At 47.6% G+C, this 15,156-nt stretch overlaps 1 protein-coding gene across 1 annotated transcript in view; it reads right to left on the bottom strand.

Moving 5' to 3' along the window:
• The window catches only part of drosha (drosha ribonuclease III), a 69,374-nt gene that overhangs the window by 21,639 nt on the left and 32,579 nt on the right, over window positions 1–15,156 (bottom strand). Inside the window, exons 17-19 of the mRNA XM_056583970.1 lie at window positions 6,488–6,604; window positions 3,568–3,709; window positions 1,249–1,331 (exon numbers count right to left, since the gene is read on the bottom strand). Coding sequence (XP_056439945.1) covers window positions 1,249–1,331; window positions 3,568–3,709; window positions 6,488–6,604 — 342 coding nt within the window. The remainder of the gene's footprint in view (window positions 1–1,248; window positions 1,332–3,567; window positions 3,710–6,487; window positions 6,605–15,156) is intronic.

Raw genomic sequence — 15,156 nt, forward strand, 5'->3', positions numbered from 1 at the left:
CCCTCACCCTATGGCCTCACACTTAAGGACTCTAACCTAAAGGCTCTAACTAAGGACTCTAACCTAAAGGCTCTAACTAAGGACTCTAACCTAAAGGCTCTAACTAAGGACTCTAACCTTAAGGCTCTAACTAAGGACTCTAACCTAAAGGCTCTAACTAAGGACTCTAACCTAAAGGCTCTAACTAAGGACTCTAACCTAAAGGCTCTAACTAAGGACTCTAACCTAAAGGCTCTAACTAAGGACTCTAACCTAAAGGCTCTAACTAAGGACTCTAACCTAAAGGCTCTAACCTGAGGACTCTAACCTAAAGGCTCTAACTAAGGACTCTAACCTAAAGGCTCTAAACAAGGACTCTAACCTAAAGGCTCTAACTAAGGACTCTAACCTAAAGGCTCTAACTAAGGACTCTAACCTAAAGGCTCTAACTAAGGACTCTAACCTAAAGGCTCTAACTAAGGACTTTAACCTAAAGGCTCTAACTAAGGACTCTAACCTAAAGGCTCTAACTAAGGACTCTAACCAAAAGGCTCTAACATGAGGACACTAACCTAAAGGCTCTAACTAAGGACTCTAACCTAAAGGCTCTAACTAAGGACTCTAACCTAAAGGCTCTAACTAAGAACTCTAACCTAAAGGCTCTAACCTGAGGACTCTAACCTAAGGACCCTGACCTAAGGACCCTGACCTAAGGTCGACTATGTCTGATTGATCCCCCGTTAGTCAGAGAGTAGCTCTTGTGAAGTCCTACAACGTACAGATTGAGTGACTTGTGTGCATGCTATGAAACCTCACCTGGCTTTGATTGACCACCCTCCCACACGCCTACCACTTACAACGCCCCAACCACCCCCCAAAGGAAAAACGAACACGCCGTCGAGTGTGGCGGCCGTTTATCCGATGAGAAAAAATAAAATCAGTTTGAATCGACAGGAAGCAGCTGCTAACAACCCGATAAAAGCGCGGCCACACTGCAACGGCTGGCAGGGCGACAAAACGGCGGAGGAAAGATGGCTGAAATAAAGGCTACAAGGCAGCGAGGGCGGGCGGCGTTCAAGAGGCAAGTGGCGCTCGGAGCGCGGCGCCGTATCGATGGCCACCATTAGGTGCTAGGTAATTAGCCCTCGCTCTCTCTCCCTCTGTTTATGTGTCTCCCTCCCGCCCTCTCTCTCCCTGGGAAAAGACAAGCGAGCCCGAGTATGGATTGTCGCTGGCGGTGAAAGCGCCCGGCGTCGATGGCGACCTCACCTTCAACCGGGGGAAGAAGCAGACGTTCATGAAGGTGTGCACGTACTCCAGGTCCTTGTCGATGTAGAGGGCTGCAATGAACGCTGCGGGGGGGGAGAGAGGGAGAGAGAGAGAGGGGGAGAGAGAGAGGGAGGGGGATAGAGAGAGAGAGAGAGAGAGCAAGCTTAAGTACTTTAGCACAGAAAATGTCAATTTATGTTATTCCTTGCCAATTAAGTGCTCGCTATCTCTTTGAGAGAGAGAGAGAGAGAGAGAGAGAGAGAGAGAGAGAGAGAGAGAGAGAGAGAGAGAGAGAGAGAGAGAGAGAGAGATGGCGTAAGAGAGAGAGCGAGAGATCAGAAACTACAGGGGAAAGGAAGGCCACCTCCTCTCTTCCAGAGATGCTCTTTGTCTTTGTGTTGCGGAGGTGAAAGTGGCCCCGAAAGAGACACCGTGACACGAGGTGACCCCGGCTGTAATCAGCGCTGCACTTAGCAGACCGGCTACAAAGTACGGTACTTAGTGGAGCTACGGAGTATCAGGAGCATCGGCCGTCAGCTAATGGCCTATGATTGACAGACATTTATTTGTGTCGAATGCGACAGATATTTGTGTGATATTTAGACTTTAGACTTTAGACTCTAGACTCATTTTTCATGATAAAAGAGAGACCGAGAGACTCTGGGAGAGAGACAGACAGGTGGTAAGAGAGACAGAGACACAAAGATGGACAGAAAGAGCCATTGTTAATATAGCCGTATACTTCATGAGCTCCCTTCATCGCCGTAGGCTACAGGCGCTTATATGAGAATTATATTCATCTCTTATCCCGACCCACCTGTGTCACCAGGCCACGGCCCTGGAAGAATACTTAGAAAGGCAAATGATACGAGATTACATCAACCAGGATTGATGTGTGTGTCTATATGTATGACTTTGTGTGTGTACGGATGTGTGTGTGTGGGTGTGTGTGTCACCATGAAGGCCTCATTGTGTGTGTCAACATGAAGGCCTCCGTGTGTGTGTGTGTGTGTGTGTGTGTGTGTGTGTGTGTGTGTGTGTGTGTGTGTGTGTGTGTGTGTGTGTGTGTGTGTGTGTGTGTGTCCAAATGAAGGCGTCCCTCTTGGATAATGCCAGGCGATGCATCAATGCGCGGCTTGTGTTTGTTTTCTAGCCGTACACCAGGGTCTGTCCCATGAATGCATGAGTGTGTGAATGAGATCCTCTCCTAGCGGGGGCCTTTGAGACACTGATGGTGTAGCATAGGCCCCAAAATAAACAAGGGTCCCCCGCCCTTCCAGAATATCCACAGCATACTATTGAGATGTGGCGTTGTTTGTTTAGGTAGCATGTGGTGACCACGATTTGTTTGGGACCCAGCGATTGCGAGCTGAGCTGACTCTGTGTTGTAAAAAAAAGTTTCTCTTGGGGATTGTGTGTCGAGGAAAAATGACTTTTGCTTGTGTGCCACAAGGAATCGGTCTCAGTCCCCTACTATTCTCCCCGCACCCCTATACAGACTCTACTGCCGAACAAACTTTATTCTGTATTCCTACTGTACTTTCATCATTAACACCTGTCTTAACTTTTACAGTGTATCAGTCAGAGCCACTCTTAAGAGTCTGGCACATCACATAAATAAGAATTGACCACGTAGGAGATCTAATGTATTGCTTTAGAAGAAAGTGTGATAAAAGAAGAGCGCGTGTGAAACGGAAAACACTTCATAATGCTCTGGTTTTAAACTGACTTTTATCCCATATACTCTGCCATCGACAGGGAGACTGTTGGGAGGGTACGACTGTGTCAAGACATTAGGGCTGGCCCCCATACATCACTTCCAGCTTTGAATAATAGTCAGGTCATAAAATAAAAAGATTAAAAGCAAAATCATAGTTAGTTTAACGTCTCTCTCGTCCGTCTTGCAGGTGCTCACACTAGATGGAAGGTGTGGAAGAACTGTTTGGTTATTTTATCACTGGGATAACACCGGGCTATCTCGGACGAAGAGAACTAACCAAACACTAATAGGGTTCGCAAATAGGCTTAGACATAAACAAACTACAACCTGGATCAATTTTGAATTTCTCGTTTTAAGAAATATAAAGGCATCTAAATGCTGAAATGAGATCGGAGTACCAACCTAACAAACAAAACCCGATATATTAGAATATCAGTTTCCAACAGTACAAGACGTACAGCAAAGATCGGATCATCCGGCGAGGCACGCGGGATGAGGAGGGTGGGGGGAAGGTGAGGGGAGGGTTGGAAGAGGGTAAGGGGGAGCAAGAGGAGGGGGAGAGGGGGGTGAGAGAAGGGGGAAGGGGGGTGCCCACGTACATTCCAGCAGGTCGGCCAGGGTCTTGGTGCGCAGCGCTACGGGCCTCTTGGTCTTGTCGTTGGTGATGGCAAACTCCTGCATGCCCAGCTCCTCCGCCACCTTGGCCTGTGTGCGGTTGTTGACCAGCGAACTGCGCAGCAGCTGGGGGAGGCGAGACGGAGGGGGAAGAGTGTAATGCCGGTATGCATGCATGCACAACCACGCACACACACTAATGCAAACAAATACATAGAAACACACACACACACACGAATGCATAGAAACACACACACAAAAACACATACACACACAAATACAAACACATACGGAAATACATAGAGACACACACACACCAACATATACACACACACAAACACATAGACAAAAACACACAAAAACACACACACACACAGACGCCGATCAGCAAACACCGTCGACGGCACCATTACAACACATCGGCGTGTTCAAATATTTACCGGAGTCGCGCGTTGGAACGCCGGGAAACACAAACAGGAAATAGCGGGCCAGAACACGCACGCACGCACGCACGCACGCACGCACGCACGCACGCACGCACGCACGCACGCACGCACGCAGTGAGCCTCGTGGTCACAGAACACCACAACAACTCAGCAGAATAAAACCGGAAAAATGAAAAAACAAACCCTATCACCCCCTCCCTTCATTCAAAATACACCCCCCCCCCCCCCCGCACGCCCACCCGACCACCCTGGAAGCGTTGCGTGGAGCATCAAAGACGAGTAACGGTAATGTGTCGTAAATGTTTCAGCGCTGCTCCTGTTCAATAATGTAGGGCAGCGGCGGTACGCAGGAGGCTATGAGGAGGAAGAGGATACGGTTTGGTGCGTTTTAACCGCCGCAAGACACCGGGGGGGGGGGGGGGGGGGGGGGGGAACGACACACAAACAAGTTAAATGTAGCTGCCAGATGAAGTCACAAACGGAGAGGGGAGATGGACGTGCCTTTTCTCCTGTGCGGTCACATGATTCGCAAAAGTCGTGTTCCTTCTGAATTTAGCTCAGTGTAGACAAACAGACGCACAAAGACACACACAAACATACATATATATATATATGTATATACAAACACTGTATACGCATATACACATACACAGCCACTTTAATACACATAGCGACATGTATCTACACTCGACATACAAACACATACACAGATTGCGACATGCACTCGCACACACCGTGTACACACCAACGCACAGATCGAGATGCAAACTCACACACACGCACACCGTGTACACTACACACCAACACACAGATGGAGATGCACATCTCATGCATTGCATGCACAGAGAGACTGACGGACAGCGAGAGAGAGAGAGACCCATATTTACAAACACACACGCACACACACACATGTTGAATGAGCACTTTTCAATTTGCAATCCCTTTCACGGGAGCTTTCTCTTCCTCCCCTTCCCTCCTGGGCATGGTAGCGGGCGGCGGCGCTCACTCTGTTAGCGGCGACCCACTGAGTGCTTTCACCGCCGTGACGTCGCCAGTCCCATCCATAAGGAGAAGACTTCTCCCCAATAATAACCAGAGTGGAGGCCGCGTTCGTTTTTTGGTTTTTAAATTGATTTACGGCTCGATTCTTTTCCATTATTAAAACCGGCTTCGGTGGTCCATTACTCGGGCGAAAGTAAATGGAGGAGCTTTTTTTCTGTGACAATAACGAGGGAAGGATAATATGGTGTTGGGAGTGCTGGCATGCGGCCAGTGGACGATGGCAGAGTGTGATAAGGACACAAAACATACACACAGACGCTTTGCCCGCACGCACGCAACATGTTGCCTTGAACTTGAGTTGAAAACACACAAACGCTTAACATTTGCTTTCCCAACACACAAACACACTTATCTGGCCCTGGATTGCTTTAGCAACTGGCTTGCTATTGAAATGGAACAATTTCCTCTTGTGAAAATAGAGATGACAAGGAGAGGCACTGTCACTATACAAACACATAAGGAGAGAGAGAGAAGATGAGAGAACGAGAACGAGCGAGAGAGAGACGATGAACAAGAGGGAGAGGGAGAGAGAGACAGAGTGAGAGAGAGACAGACAGAGCGAGAGAGACAGAGCGAGAGAGAGAGAGAGAGAGACAGAGCGGGAGAGAGAGACAGCGAGAGAGACCGAGGCAAAGAGGAACAAAACCAACCAGCAAAGTTAAGTGGATGACTACCTGGTAGGCACTTAGGGATTGAGAGAGGAACAGTGGAAATACAAACCACAACAAACAAACACAAGGGGATGGGAATAATCTTCCTCCCACACACACACACACACACACACACACAGTGTTTTGCGTGGAGGGGGGGTGCAGAAGGCACCTTCAGCTCGTGGAGAAGCTCCAAGGGGGGGCCAGGAGTAGAGACTAATCTAGATGTAGGAGGAACGCCCCAGGACACGGCATGAGGTGGGAGAGGATAAGGCGGAAAAAAGCCTGGAAAGCCTGGGTATGTTGAGTGTGTATGTGTGTCTGTCTCGGGGATTGTGTCTCTGTGTGTCTGTGTCACTGTGTGTGTATCTGTGTCCGTCTATGTGTTTGTGTGTCTCTGCATGTGTTTGTGTGCGTGTGTGTGTGTGTGTGTGCGTGTCTCTGCGTGTGTGTTTATTTCTGTGTGTGTGTGTGAGTGTGTCTTTATCCCTGTTTGAGTGTGTTTGTTCGTGTGCGTGTATGTGTGTGTGTGCGTGTGTGTATGTGTGCGTGTGTGTATGTGTGCATGTGTGTCTGTGTCTATGTCAGTGTGTGTCTGTGTGTATCAAGCATATATGTGTGTTTGTGTGTTTTGAGCATCTATTTGTTCAGGACCTTGTCTCAACGATGGGTGTGTTGTGCGTGTGCACGGGCGCGCGCGTGCGTGTGTGTGCTGACAGGAGAGAGAAAGAGATGTGTGATTTTACCGTCAGGTGCCCTTCATGGTGATCAGGGAAGTGGATGAAGAGGTACTCTGTGGCCACCAGCTGCATGATGGAGTCGCCCAGGAACTCCATTCTCTGGTTGTGACCCCTGGAGAGGACACACACACACACACACACACACACACACACACACACACACACACACACACACACACACACACACACACACACACACACACACACACACACACACACACACAGAGATGGTCAGGCGACGGTCAGATAAACAAATGGACAGACGCACGGATGATGGGTTAAACTTGGAGAGAGGGACACAGTCACGGACGGAGAGGGAGGGAAATAAGCCTCTTCACACAGAGATCCCGCAACCTTGCTGGAAAGAAGATCCGGCATTATGCTGGCTTTGCTTCTTTTACACAGACATCAAATTCAGCTTGGTTAGTTCCTCCTCTGAAGGCGTTAAGGGAGAACAACAGTGAACCCTCGTTACCTGTTTGTAGGGTTAACACGAAAACAAGCCGGACTGAGAACCAGACGGTTACTTGACTTCATTCAAGAGGGGTGACTTTTGGGTCGATCTCCAGTCTGGTTGATGCAAACCTAGCTCATAGTATAGGGAGGGTAAGTCGAACAAAGTTGTTAGGTTTAGGGTACGGTCAATACTCCTGTCCAGGGTTAGGGTTCGTTTTTTTTTGTTAGATTGGGTTTGTTTACCTCTCCATAATTAAGCAAGGTTGAATTGATATTTTTATTGTGTCATTAAATATCATTATAATCCAATGACGTTGAATTTTCTGGTGGTCGATTGAATCGTTTGTAATATATTTGGCTTCAGATGGATTCAATTAGCTAGGTTAATTATTCTCCCTCGTACAATCTAATATCTACTATTAGTTGTGTATTTCCTAACCCAAGCGGGGCCCTACTGGAGCAGATAAATATTCAGAGTTGTGTTTTGTATCAGTTTAAGCTACTTACTCCCGCTTCACAGACGCGAGAACAGGAGCTAACAAGCTCCGAGACGTGGGAGGGACCGGGGAGGGCGAGCAGGTGGAGGTTTGAGACAGCGACGCAACACGCAGGGAAACGGGGGGATTTGGGTCAGAGAGATTGAAGGGGGCAGGACACCGGAAGGGGGAGGGAGAGGAAGAGGGAGGGAGGGAGGGAGGGAGGGGGAGAGGGAGGGGGAGAGAGGGAGAGAGAGAGAGAAACAGAGCGAAAGAGTGAGAGACAGAGTTAGAATAGCAGGAATTGAGAGTCAGATGAAGTCAGAATTCAAGACCGTGAGGAAGTAGAGAGACGAGGTTAATAGCGATATATTGTAAGCCGTTATAGCTAAGAAATTAATTATTTCTAGAAGCTATTCCATTTCGACTAGACATATTGACCTTCTCTTAAGATTGAAAACCACCTTCTCTTGTCTACAATTTGAATCTGGAACAGTAAAACTCATAGTGGTAAGTATCTTATATATATGCGACTGAACGATACATCATTTTTGGTGACTTCTGCTTTGTTTAAGCGCTTCTAAATAATAAATTGTCGTATCAGGGTGTCCCTCAGCGTTCTATGGGCGATGTGGGTCTCCTATGTTAAAAAAATGACCACCATTACAAACAAATTCACTTCTCATAATATAGCAACATAAGATGTTCATATCAGTATATGCCGTCTGATGACGCACATTGTTCACATTAGATCATGACAAAAGCTTCTGCCGAAGCATCTGACTGATGTAGACTTTAAATAGATGTGAATGATGCGTTTCAGCATACACAACACTGTATGCTGCAGCTTTCAATTAAGCAGAACAGCGGAAACACAGAGTGCCGACAGAGAGAAACTATTTCCATCGGCTCGAGAGGTATGTTATGCCAGCGGCTGTTAACAGTTTGCGTTTGACTTATTTTGTATCATCTCTAATGGTTTTGAGAAACTGCCAAACTGGAGTCTTTTTCTCTTCGCCATTGTGTGTCCGTGTACGCTAACAGTGAAGAAGCTGCTCCACTCAGAAGAGAATTACTGCACAGTGCCATGCAGTCATTCTTACTGGTAAATACAAAACCTTTTAGAACTAAGAAATGATTGTTAGAAATCAATTGTTACGAGTAAGAATGAAAGACCTTCAAATCCAAAAGTCTGATATAGATTATTTTATTAGGACCAGTCAGAATAAAAACCTTACTATTGAGAATACAATTCTTACCCAACACAATTTTATTTTAGTAGTAACAATTGCATTCTTACAAGTTAGATTCGATTACATTCTCCCTATTGAGAATTCAAAACAAGTTACATAAATACCAGTCAAATCATAAACGGCTTACCATAGTAAAGAGGGAGGAGTTTAAAAGAGATGAGTTTAAGAACTTGAGAGAAAGAGCGAGAGAGTGAGAGCGAGAGCGAGAGAGAGCGAGAGCGAGAGAGATAGTGGAATAGAGCGACAGAGAGAGTACTAGAGAAAGAGCGAGAAACTGATGAGGCGAGAATAGCAGAGATGAGGAAGGAGAGAGTCACCTGAGGTTAGAATACAAGGGAGGGAAGTAAGAGGAATGAGGTTAAGAGAGAGAGAGATACGGTCATATAAGGTTATTCGGGTCCGGGCCTAAGATCAGGGCAGGGGTCCTGTTGCTAGATCTAGCAAGTTTCGGCCTGCTGGAAGGTGTCATCATGATGAACATTTCACAGCTTGCCTTTCGGGGCAGACACGGCGACAAGCTAAAGGCCATCCCAGGTCAACTTCTACAGGAGATGTGAAGGGTTTTAATAGGAGCGGGAGACGAGCAGCTGTGCGGAGAGGAGGTGTCATGATTCACTCGAAGGCCTAGACTTTTGTTTCACACTTGTTTCGACCATCACGTGGCTGGTGGAAGCACATAATAGGCGAGGACAACCTCAGCTTGCAGTAGCAAACTGTAGAAAAGTGAGAGCAAAGGTTTCAAATCAAGACCGTAGAGAATGGCTACTGTAAAAATACACTTATAGAACCCCCTTCTGAAATCGTATTGCACTTGAAGCTTCGTAACGCAGGGCAGGACGGGTAGTCTAATGATCAGTGGGTCTGACTCCAAAGCCTGGATGTTCTGGGTTCGAACCCCGATTTACGCATTCCTACCCGTTAGGCATCACAGAGTAACACTCTTGACCTGCTTAATAACGACATGTATATAAAAAGTAAAAGTAGAAAGTTGTGCTACTTCAATGGTGTCCTTAATTTCTTTAAAGTCTGCAAAAACGAAGAAAGTTAACTCTTTCAAAAGTTAGCTTTTTCAAAAGTTAGCCCCTTTCAAGTCTCTCCTTTAAAGTTGGCTCTTTTAAAGTTGCCCTTTAAACCTTTAGCTCTCCTAGTGTTGGCTGTTTAAGAACTACATCTCCCTCAACGCACTCCTGGTACAAGAGTCATATGATACTCGCCGCTAATAGTCTGTATTTCTGCAAAGAAATGCATGGCAATTATGTAATATTATTGTTGGGAGATCGCCACAAGGGTCCAAATCAATTATGCACCCCACATCGCACACAAACATCTTTTCCGCAGTGTGTGTGTGTGTTTGTGTGTGTGTGGGAAGGTAATACCCGTCCATAGAGCTTCATTGTGAACAGGTGGCAAAACGCCAGGCTCAAGTGAAGGAAACAATGGGCGAGAGTGCCTGATGGGCAAGGGAGTAGGGAGGCTGATGAAACACATCCCAGAAAGGTGTGTACGTGTGTGTGTGTGTGTGTGTGTGTGTGTGTGTGTGTGTGTGTGTGTGTGTGTGTGTGTGTGTGTGTGTGTGTGTGTGTGTGTGTGTGTGTTAGTGAGATTGTGTGCGTGCATGTGTTGTCTTTCCCATAAAAGAGGAATGAAGGTCAGAGTTTACAGTTCCATCTCTGGACCAGAGCTTTTATATATCTCGCTGCACATCTAAGGTGTGTGTGTGTGTCTGTACGTGTGCGTGTGCGTGTGTATGTGTGTGTGCGTTTTTGTGTGTGTATCTCGGGCAGTGGGGACTCGAATGCTGTTCATTAGGGGAGATGTGGCGACAGATCACATTAAAGTATGCATACGCGCACGCACACACACACACAGTCTTAATGAGAGAGAGTTCGGCCACAATACACCAAGGAGCCGTCGGAGTGTGCGCGCATGTGTGCGTGCGCTCATGCGTGTCTGTGTGTGTGTGTGCGTGTGTGTGCATGTGTGTGGGAACGAGGGGGCATTATGCAAAGGATCCAGGACTCAAACTAGCAGGGATCAAGGGTTGGCAGGGCTCCATGGGAATAGGAGAGAGGGGGGGGGGGGGGGGGGGGGGGGGGGGGGGTGTGAAGGGGGGGTGATGAGACACCCACCGCCATGCTTCAACCTGTGGCAACATATGTGTCCGCATGTTTTAAGGCGGAAGTCAAAGAGATACATGCCCCACACATTGCTAATGGGCACATATGGGGGGGGGGGGAGGTGGGGGGGCCGGGAGCCGTCCAATCAAAACAGTGGCGCAGTGGGAGAGGTATTTTGGGGCCGGGCGGGGGGGTTGTAGTAGGTAGGCAGTGGTTTTCCTCACATCCATTGTTTTCCACATCCGTCGTGGTTCTCTGAGCTATAAATACTGTCCTGATGCGTTCCTGACGACAACGCAAGCCACCGTCCCGACTTATTTGCAGCCACCGTATCTCCTTAAGTGTAGAGCGGATGTAACTACCTGCTGGCTCTTTGGGAGGAAAACAAGTGATCCACTGCATCACTGCGGTAAAACCCCCCCGATATGTCGACGGGAAGGTGGGAACACAAGGCGGGCGAGAGCATTGATTCAACACACAACCTCACACACTGATTGGGAGAGAGAGAGAGAGAGAGAGAGACAGAGAGACAGAGAGACAGAGAGACAGAGAGAGAGAGAGAGAGAGAGAGACAGAGAGACAGAGAGACAGAGAGAGAGAGAGAGAGAGATGGTAAAACAGGATTGACAGGGCAGAAGTGAAAGGAGATGAAAAAAAAAAAAGGCATTCTCAGTTTGCAGCAAAGGGCGGGTAAACCTGAGGTGAAAAACGTTGCGCTGTGCATCAGCAGGGTCTTTATCTCCTCCAAGTCTGATGTAAAACACCTTTAATGGGCCATATCAAGGCGCTTGCCACAGGTTGGCAGATCCCTGATAATGTCTCCCCCCTCCCCTCCCTCCGTCCCCCAAGCCTGTAATTGCTCTGTGGATTGGGAGTTTGTGTTTTTTATTTTCCCTCACCTCAGGGGATAATCTGCTTGTTATTTACACCTATGTGCTCGTTGGTGCGGTGTTGTGTGGCATGCAAGGTCAAAACACTGGCCAGCAAGGTGTTTCCCACACATCAGGCACTACATAGATCTGTGCATGTGTTGTTTATGCATGCGTGTGTGTTGTTTTATGTGTTTTTGACACGATGAGAGCATGTCCAAATATATGAGCCCAAATGTTCACATTTTGAATCAACACGTCTTATCACGTTATAATTATTAACACACGTGAGCTGAATTTGAAATCAAAGAAAAAAACAAAAAAAACATTTCATTGACATTTCCACAAACTAAATACTCACACATCCGTGTTCTGACTCTGTGATTACAACCTCTCCAATCGTTTACTGCAACTACACACACATTTTCACCCACCCTCATACAAAAGTGACAAATATGCGCAATTTGACCGTTATAACACTTTTTGTGATTAAATGTGCTGCACAATTTGTTCTTTTAGATGTGGAAGTGAGAGAGAAATCCCAAGGCAAAGCTCTCTTCTGCTAGGCTCGCTCACATGTCAGAGTGGTGCTCACTGTAGAGCAGACCCAGTTAGGGTTAGGTCAACTCAAGTTAGGGTTGGACCAGTTAGGGTTAGGGCAACCTAGTTAGGGGTAGACCAACCAGGTATGGGTAACTCAGTCTCCTTAAAATAAAACGTTGTTATTTGTCCATTTTTACCAACCACCGATACCAAGAATCACGACAAATCCGTGTTCTTTGATAAGCCAACGCAGTATTTTGGTCGGGTTTTTGCAAACGCGGAAACATTAAAATTTAGCCTTTCAAAGAGAATGCACTGACCTTGGGTTTTCTAGATGAAAGAAGGGAATAACTCCATCTTAAAAAGAGATCCTTGGTTTCAAACAGTCGGCGGGGCTGAGGGCCGACACTCCGTTACAACTCGTTCTACGTTGATCTCCCTGACCTCCATCGGCAAAATGAAAAAAAAATAAAAAAGAAGAAGAAGCGAAGAAAGAACTTCTCCATTCCGTGCCGTTCCCTTTTCCTCGCCTGGGGTCTCCCAGGCTTCTCGGCAGGGGCCAGCGGCGGCCTCCGAGTCCACCGTGCGTCGAGTACCGTCCCTCGACAAGGTCATGCCGCCCTCCGGCCAAGCATGAGGTGGTTGGTGGAGGGGGGGGTCAATGGGGGTCCCGGCGTCCTTGTCGACGCGCGTAACCGTTATTGCATGACCTTTACCTCCTTCGTTGGCGAGCCTCGCTCCCCTTCCGCATTATGACGACCACGACCTACTTCAGGCTGACCCCTGGGCCTTCTGGGTAATCGGTTCCCCCCCCCCCCTCCCCCTCATTTCCAGCCTCCCTCCCTCCCTTCCTCGGCCTACCGGCGCTATTTGCGAGACAATCCGTCGCCAATAAGCAGAGCAAAACGGTAAAACTGTAAAAAATAATAAAAAGCGCAAGGAACCTTGGAAGCATCTTTATGTTTTGCGTCGTGAGCGAATAGGAGGCTTAGCGGGGAGAGGGCATTTCGGGTAGACTCAGCCCTGGGGGGCTTGGCATGCGAGTCCCGGGGGAGGAGCTTAGCGCTGAGCAGGGTTTAGAGGGAGGCACCGCGGAGGAGGGAGGTGGGGGGGGTCATAGGGTTCATGTGGGAGGGGGGGGTAAAAACACAGCAGGGACGGACCTGGGGGGGAGATGCCCTTCAGGTAGAAGCGTCCCGGTATGAGAGTCGAGCCTTCCCGCCCACGCCTGCATTGAGCCGTGATTGGTCAAAAGGGTTTACCGTTCGAAGCGATGGATTAAGACGCATGCCGTTGTGCGATCAAGCGCGCGCACGCATCGGTGGACTTTTCGTTTCGAAAATACTCAAGTGGTTGACCGGCGTGTATGGACGCACAAACACACACACGGAAACACACGGACAAGCGCTCTCGCACAAAAGACACACAAGGAGGGAGAGTGATGTCCTTGTTGCAAACCTAGGCAAGCAATTACTGAGTTCAGCCTGCCAATAAGATATCAGAGCAGAGCTGCCAAGGCTAATTTGCCTTAGCTGTCAAGCTCACTATTGTGTTGCGCCAGGGAGCTCAGAAAACCCAGTTAAGCCTTCCACTGCAAATAACCCTCTCATACACAAAATTAGCAACTGCCCAAATTTGAGGTTTGGAGCCAGCTAGATATAAAGAGGAAACCCAATTACTGTGAACGTGAAGAAAAAAAAAAAAGAACGATAAAAAGAGCATTCTGAAACATGAATCCCGTTCGGGGAAGGAGAAAGGTCTGCGAGGCAGGCTCCAAAAGATGGGTGACATGTTTACTTTAAATAGGCTGAGACACTTTCTTGACAATCAATTTTAAGTCATCTTCTAAAAAGTTCTCCGGAGACTTCCTTGGCTGTTACGCCAATGTCATAACAGAAAAACATTCTCAACGTCCCGAAACTAATCCAACCTCACTTCTAAAGTTTGAAGTATCGATTCTGAAGTAGAAAGTTAATACAGCGTCGACAAAAAAAAATAAAAAAGAGCCAATAACAGAAAAATATAAAAAATAACCATTTGAAATAATAAAACACTGAAAGCTTGGCTCGCATCGCGTTTCAGTAAATCTGCCAGGGCCTGTAGGGATTTACATATCAGACAGAAGCCTTGGAATGCAGTGAATAAAAAGAGAGGGTTGAAACGGAGCATGCAGGGGTGGCAGGCACGAAGGACACATCTTCAATGGAGCCGGGCCCGACCCAGTAAATATAATCAAAACTCCATTTCCCAGGGGGCAGCAGGGGTTATGCCCTCTCAGGCGGAGAGCGACTACAAATAGCGGGGGGCCTCGGGGTCTCGGGGGTCTCCTGGGCCCAGCTGTGCTGTGAAGGCGGCGGGATTAGTCACCGAGCCAAATATGAGTTAAAGAGGCTATCTCGCACCAAGGCGGTTGGAACAGAACATCCAACATGTAACGCTTTAGGAAAGAACAGAGAGGGGGAGAGATAAAATAGAAAGGCTGAGGGGGAGAGAGACGAAAGGGAGAGGGAGAGAGAGAACGAGAGAGAGAAACCGATCTGGGAAGAGGTTGCCTCATCATCGGAACGATTACCATCGTCTTAAAACACAAAGCGTAATTAAAATCCCTCTCTCTCTCCCGCATGATATTACGTACTGTAATGCCTCGTGTCTCATCTCCCCCGGGAGAGCCGTGCTCACAGCGCCTGGATCTCTCCCGCGATGAAACGCCGCCTCCTACCTCATGCTTTCATGTTTTTCTTTCATTTGATATATTTTATAATTTTGTATTCTATTCACGGTTTGCGATTTTGGATTTGTTTCTCGCAAAACCAATATGCCACAAAAAAAATGGGTTGGGAGCATGGGTAACCTACTTAAAAAAATCTGATTCTTATTCCGAATTTTCGGAAACATCTGCGGTGCAATGCACGTGACATCAAACAATTGACCCTCCTCACCCTCCTCTACCTCATGAGCTGA

This window comes from Gadus chalcogrammus, chromosome 23 (assembly GCF_026213295.1).
Source record: "Gadus chalcogrammus isolate NIFS_2021 chromosome 23, NIFS_Gcha_1.0, whole genome shotgun sequence".
Lineage (NCBI taxonomy): Eukaryota > Metazoa > Chordata > Actinopteri > Gadiformes > Gadidae > Gadus > Gadus chalcogrammus.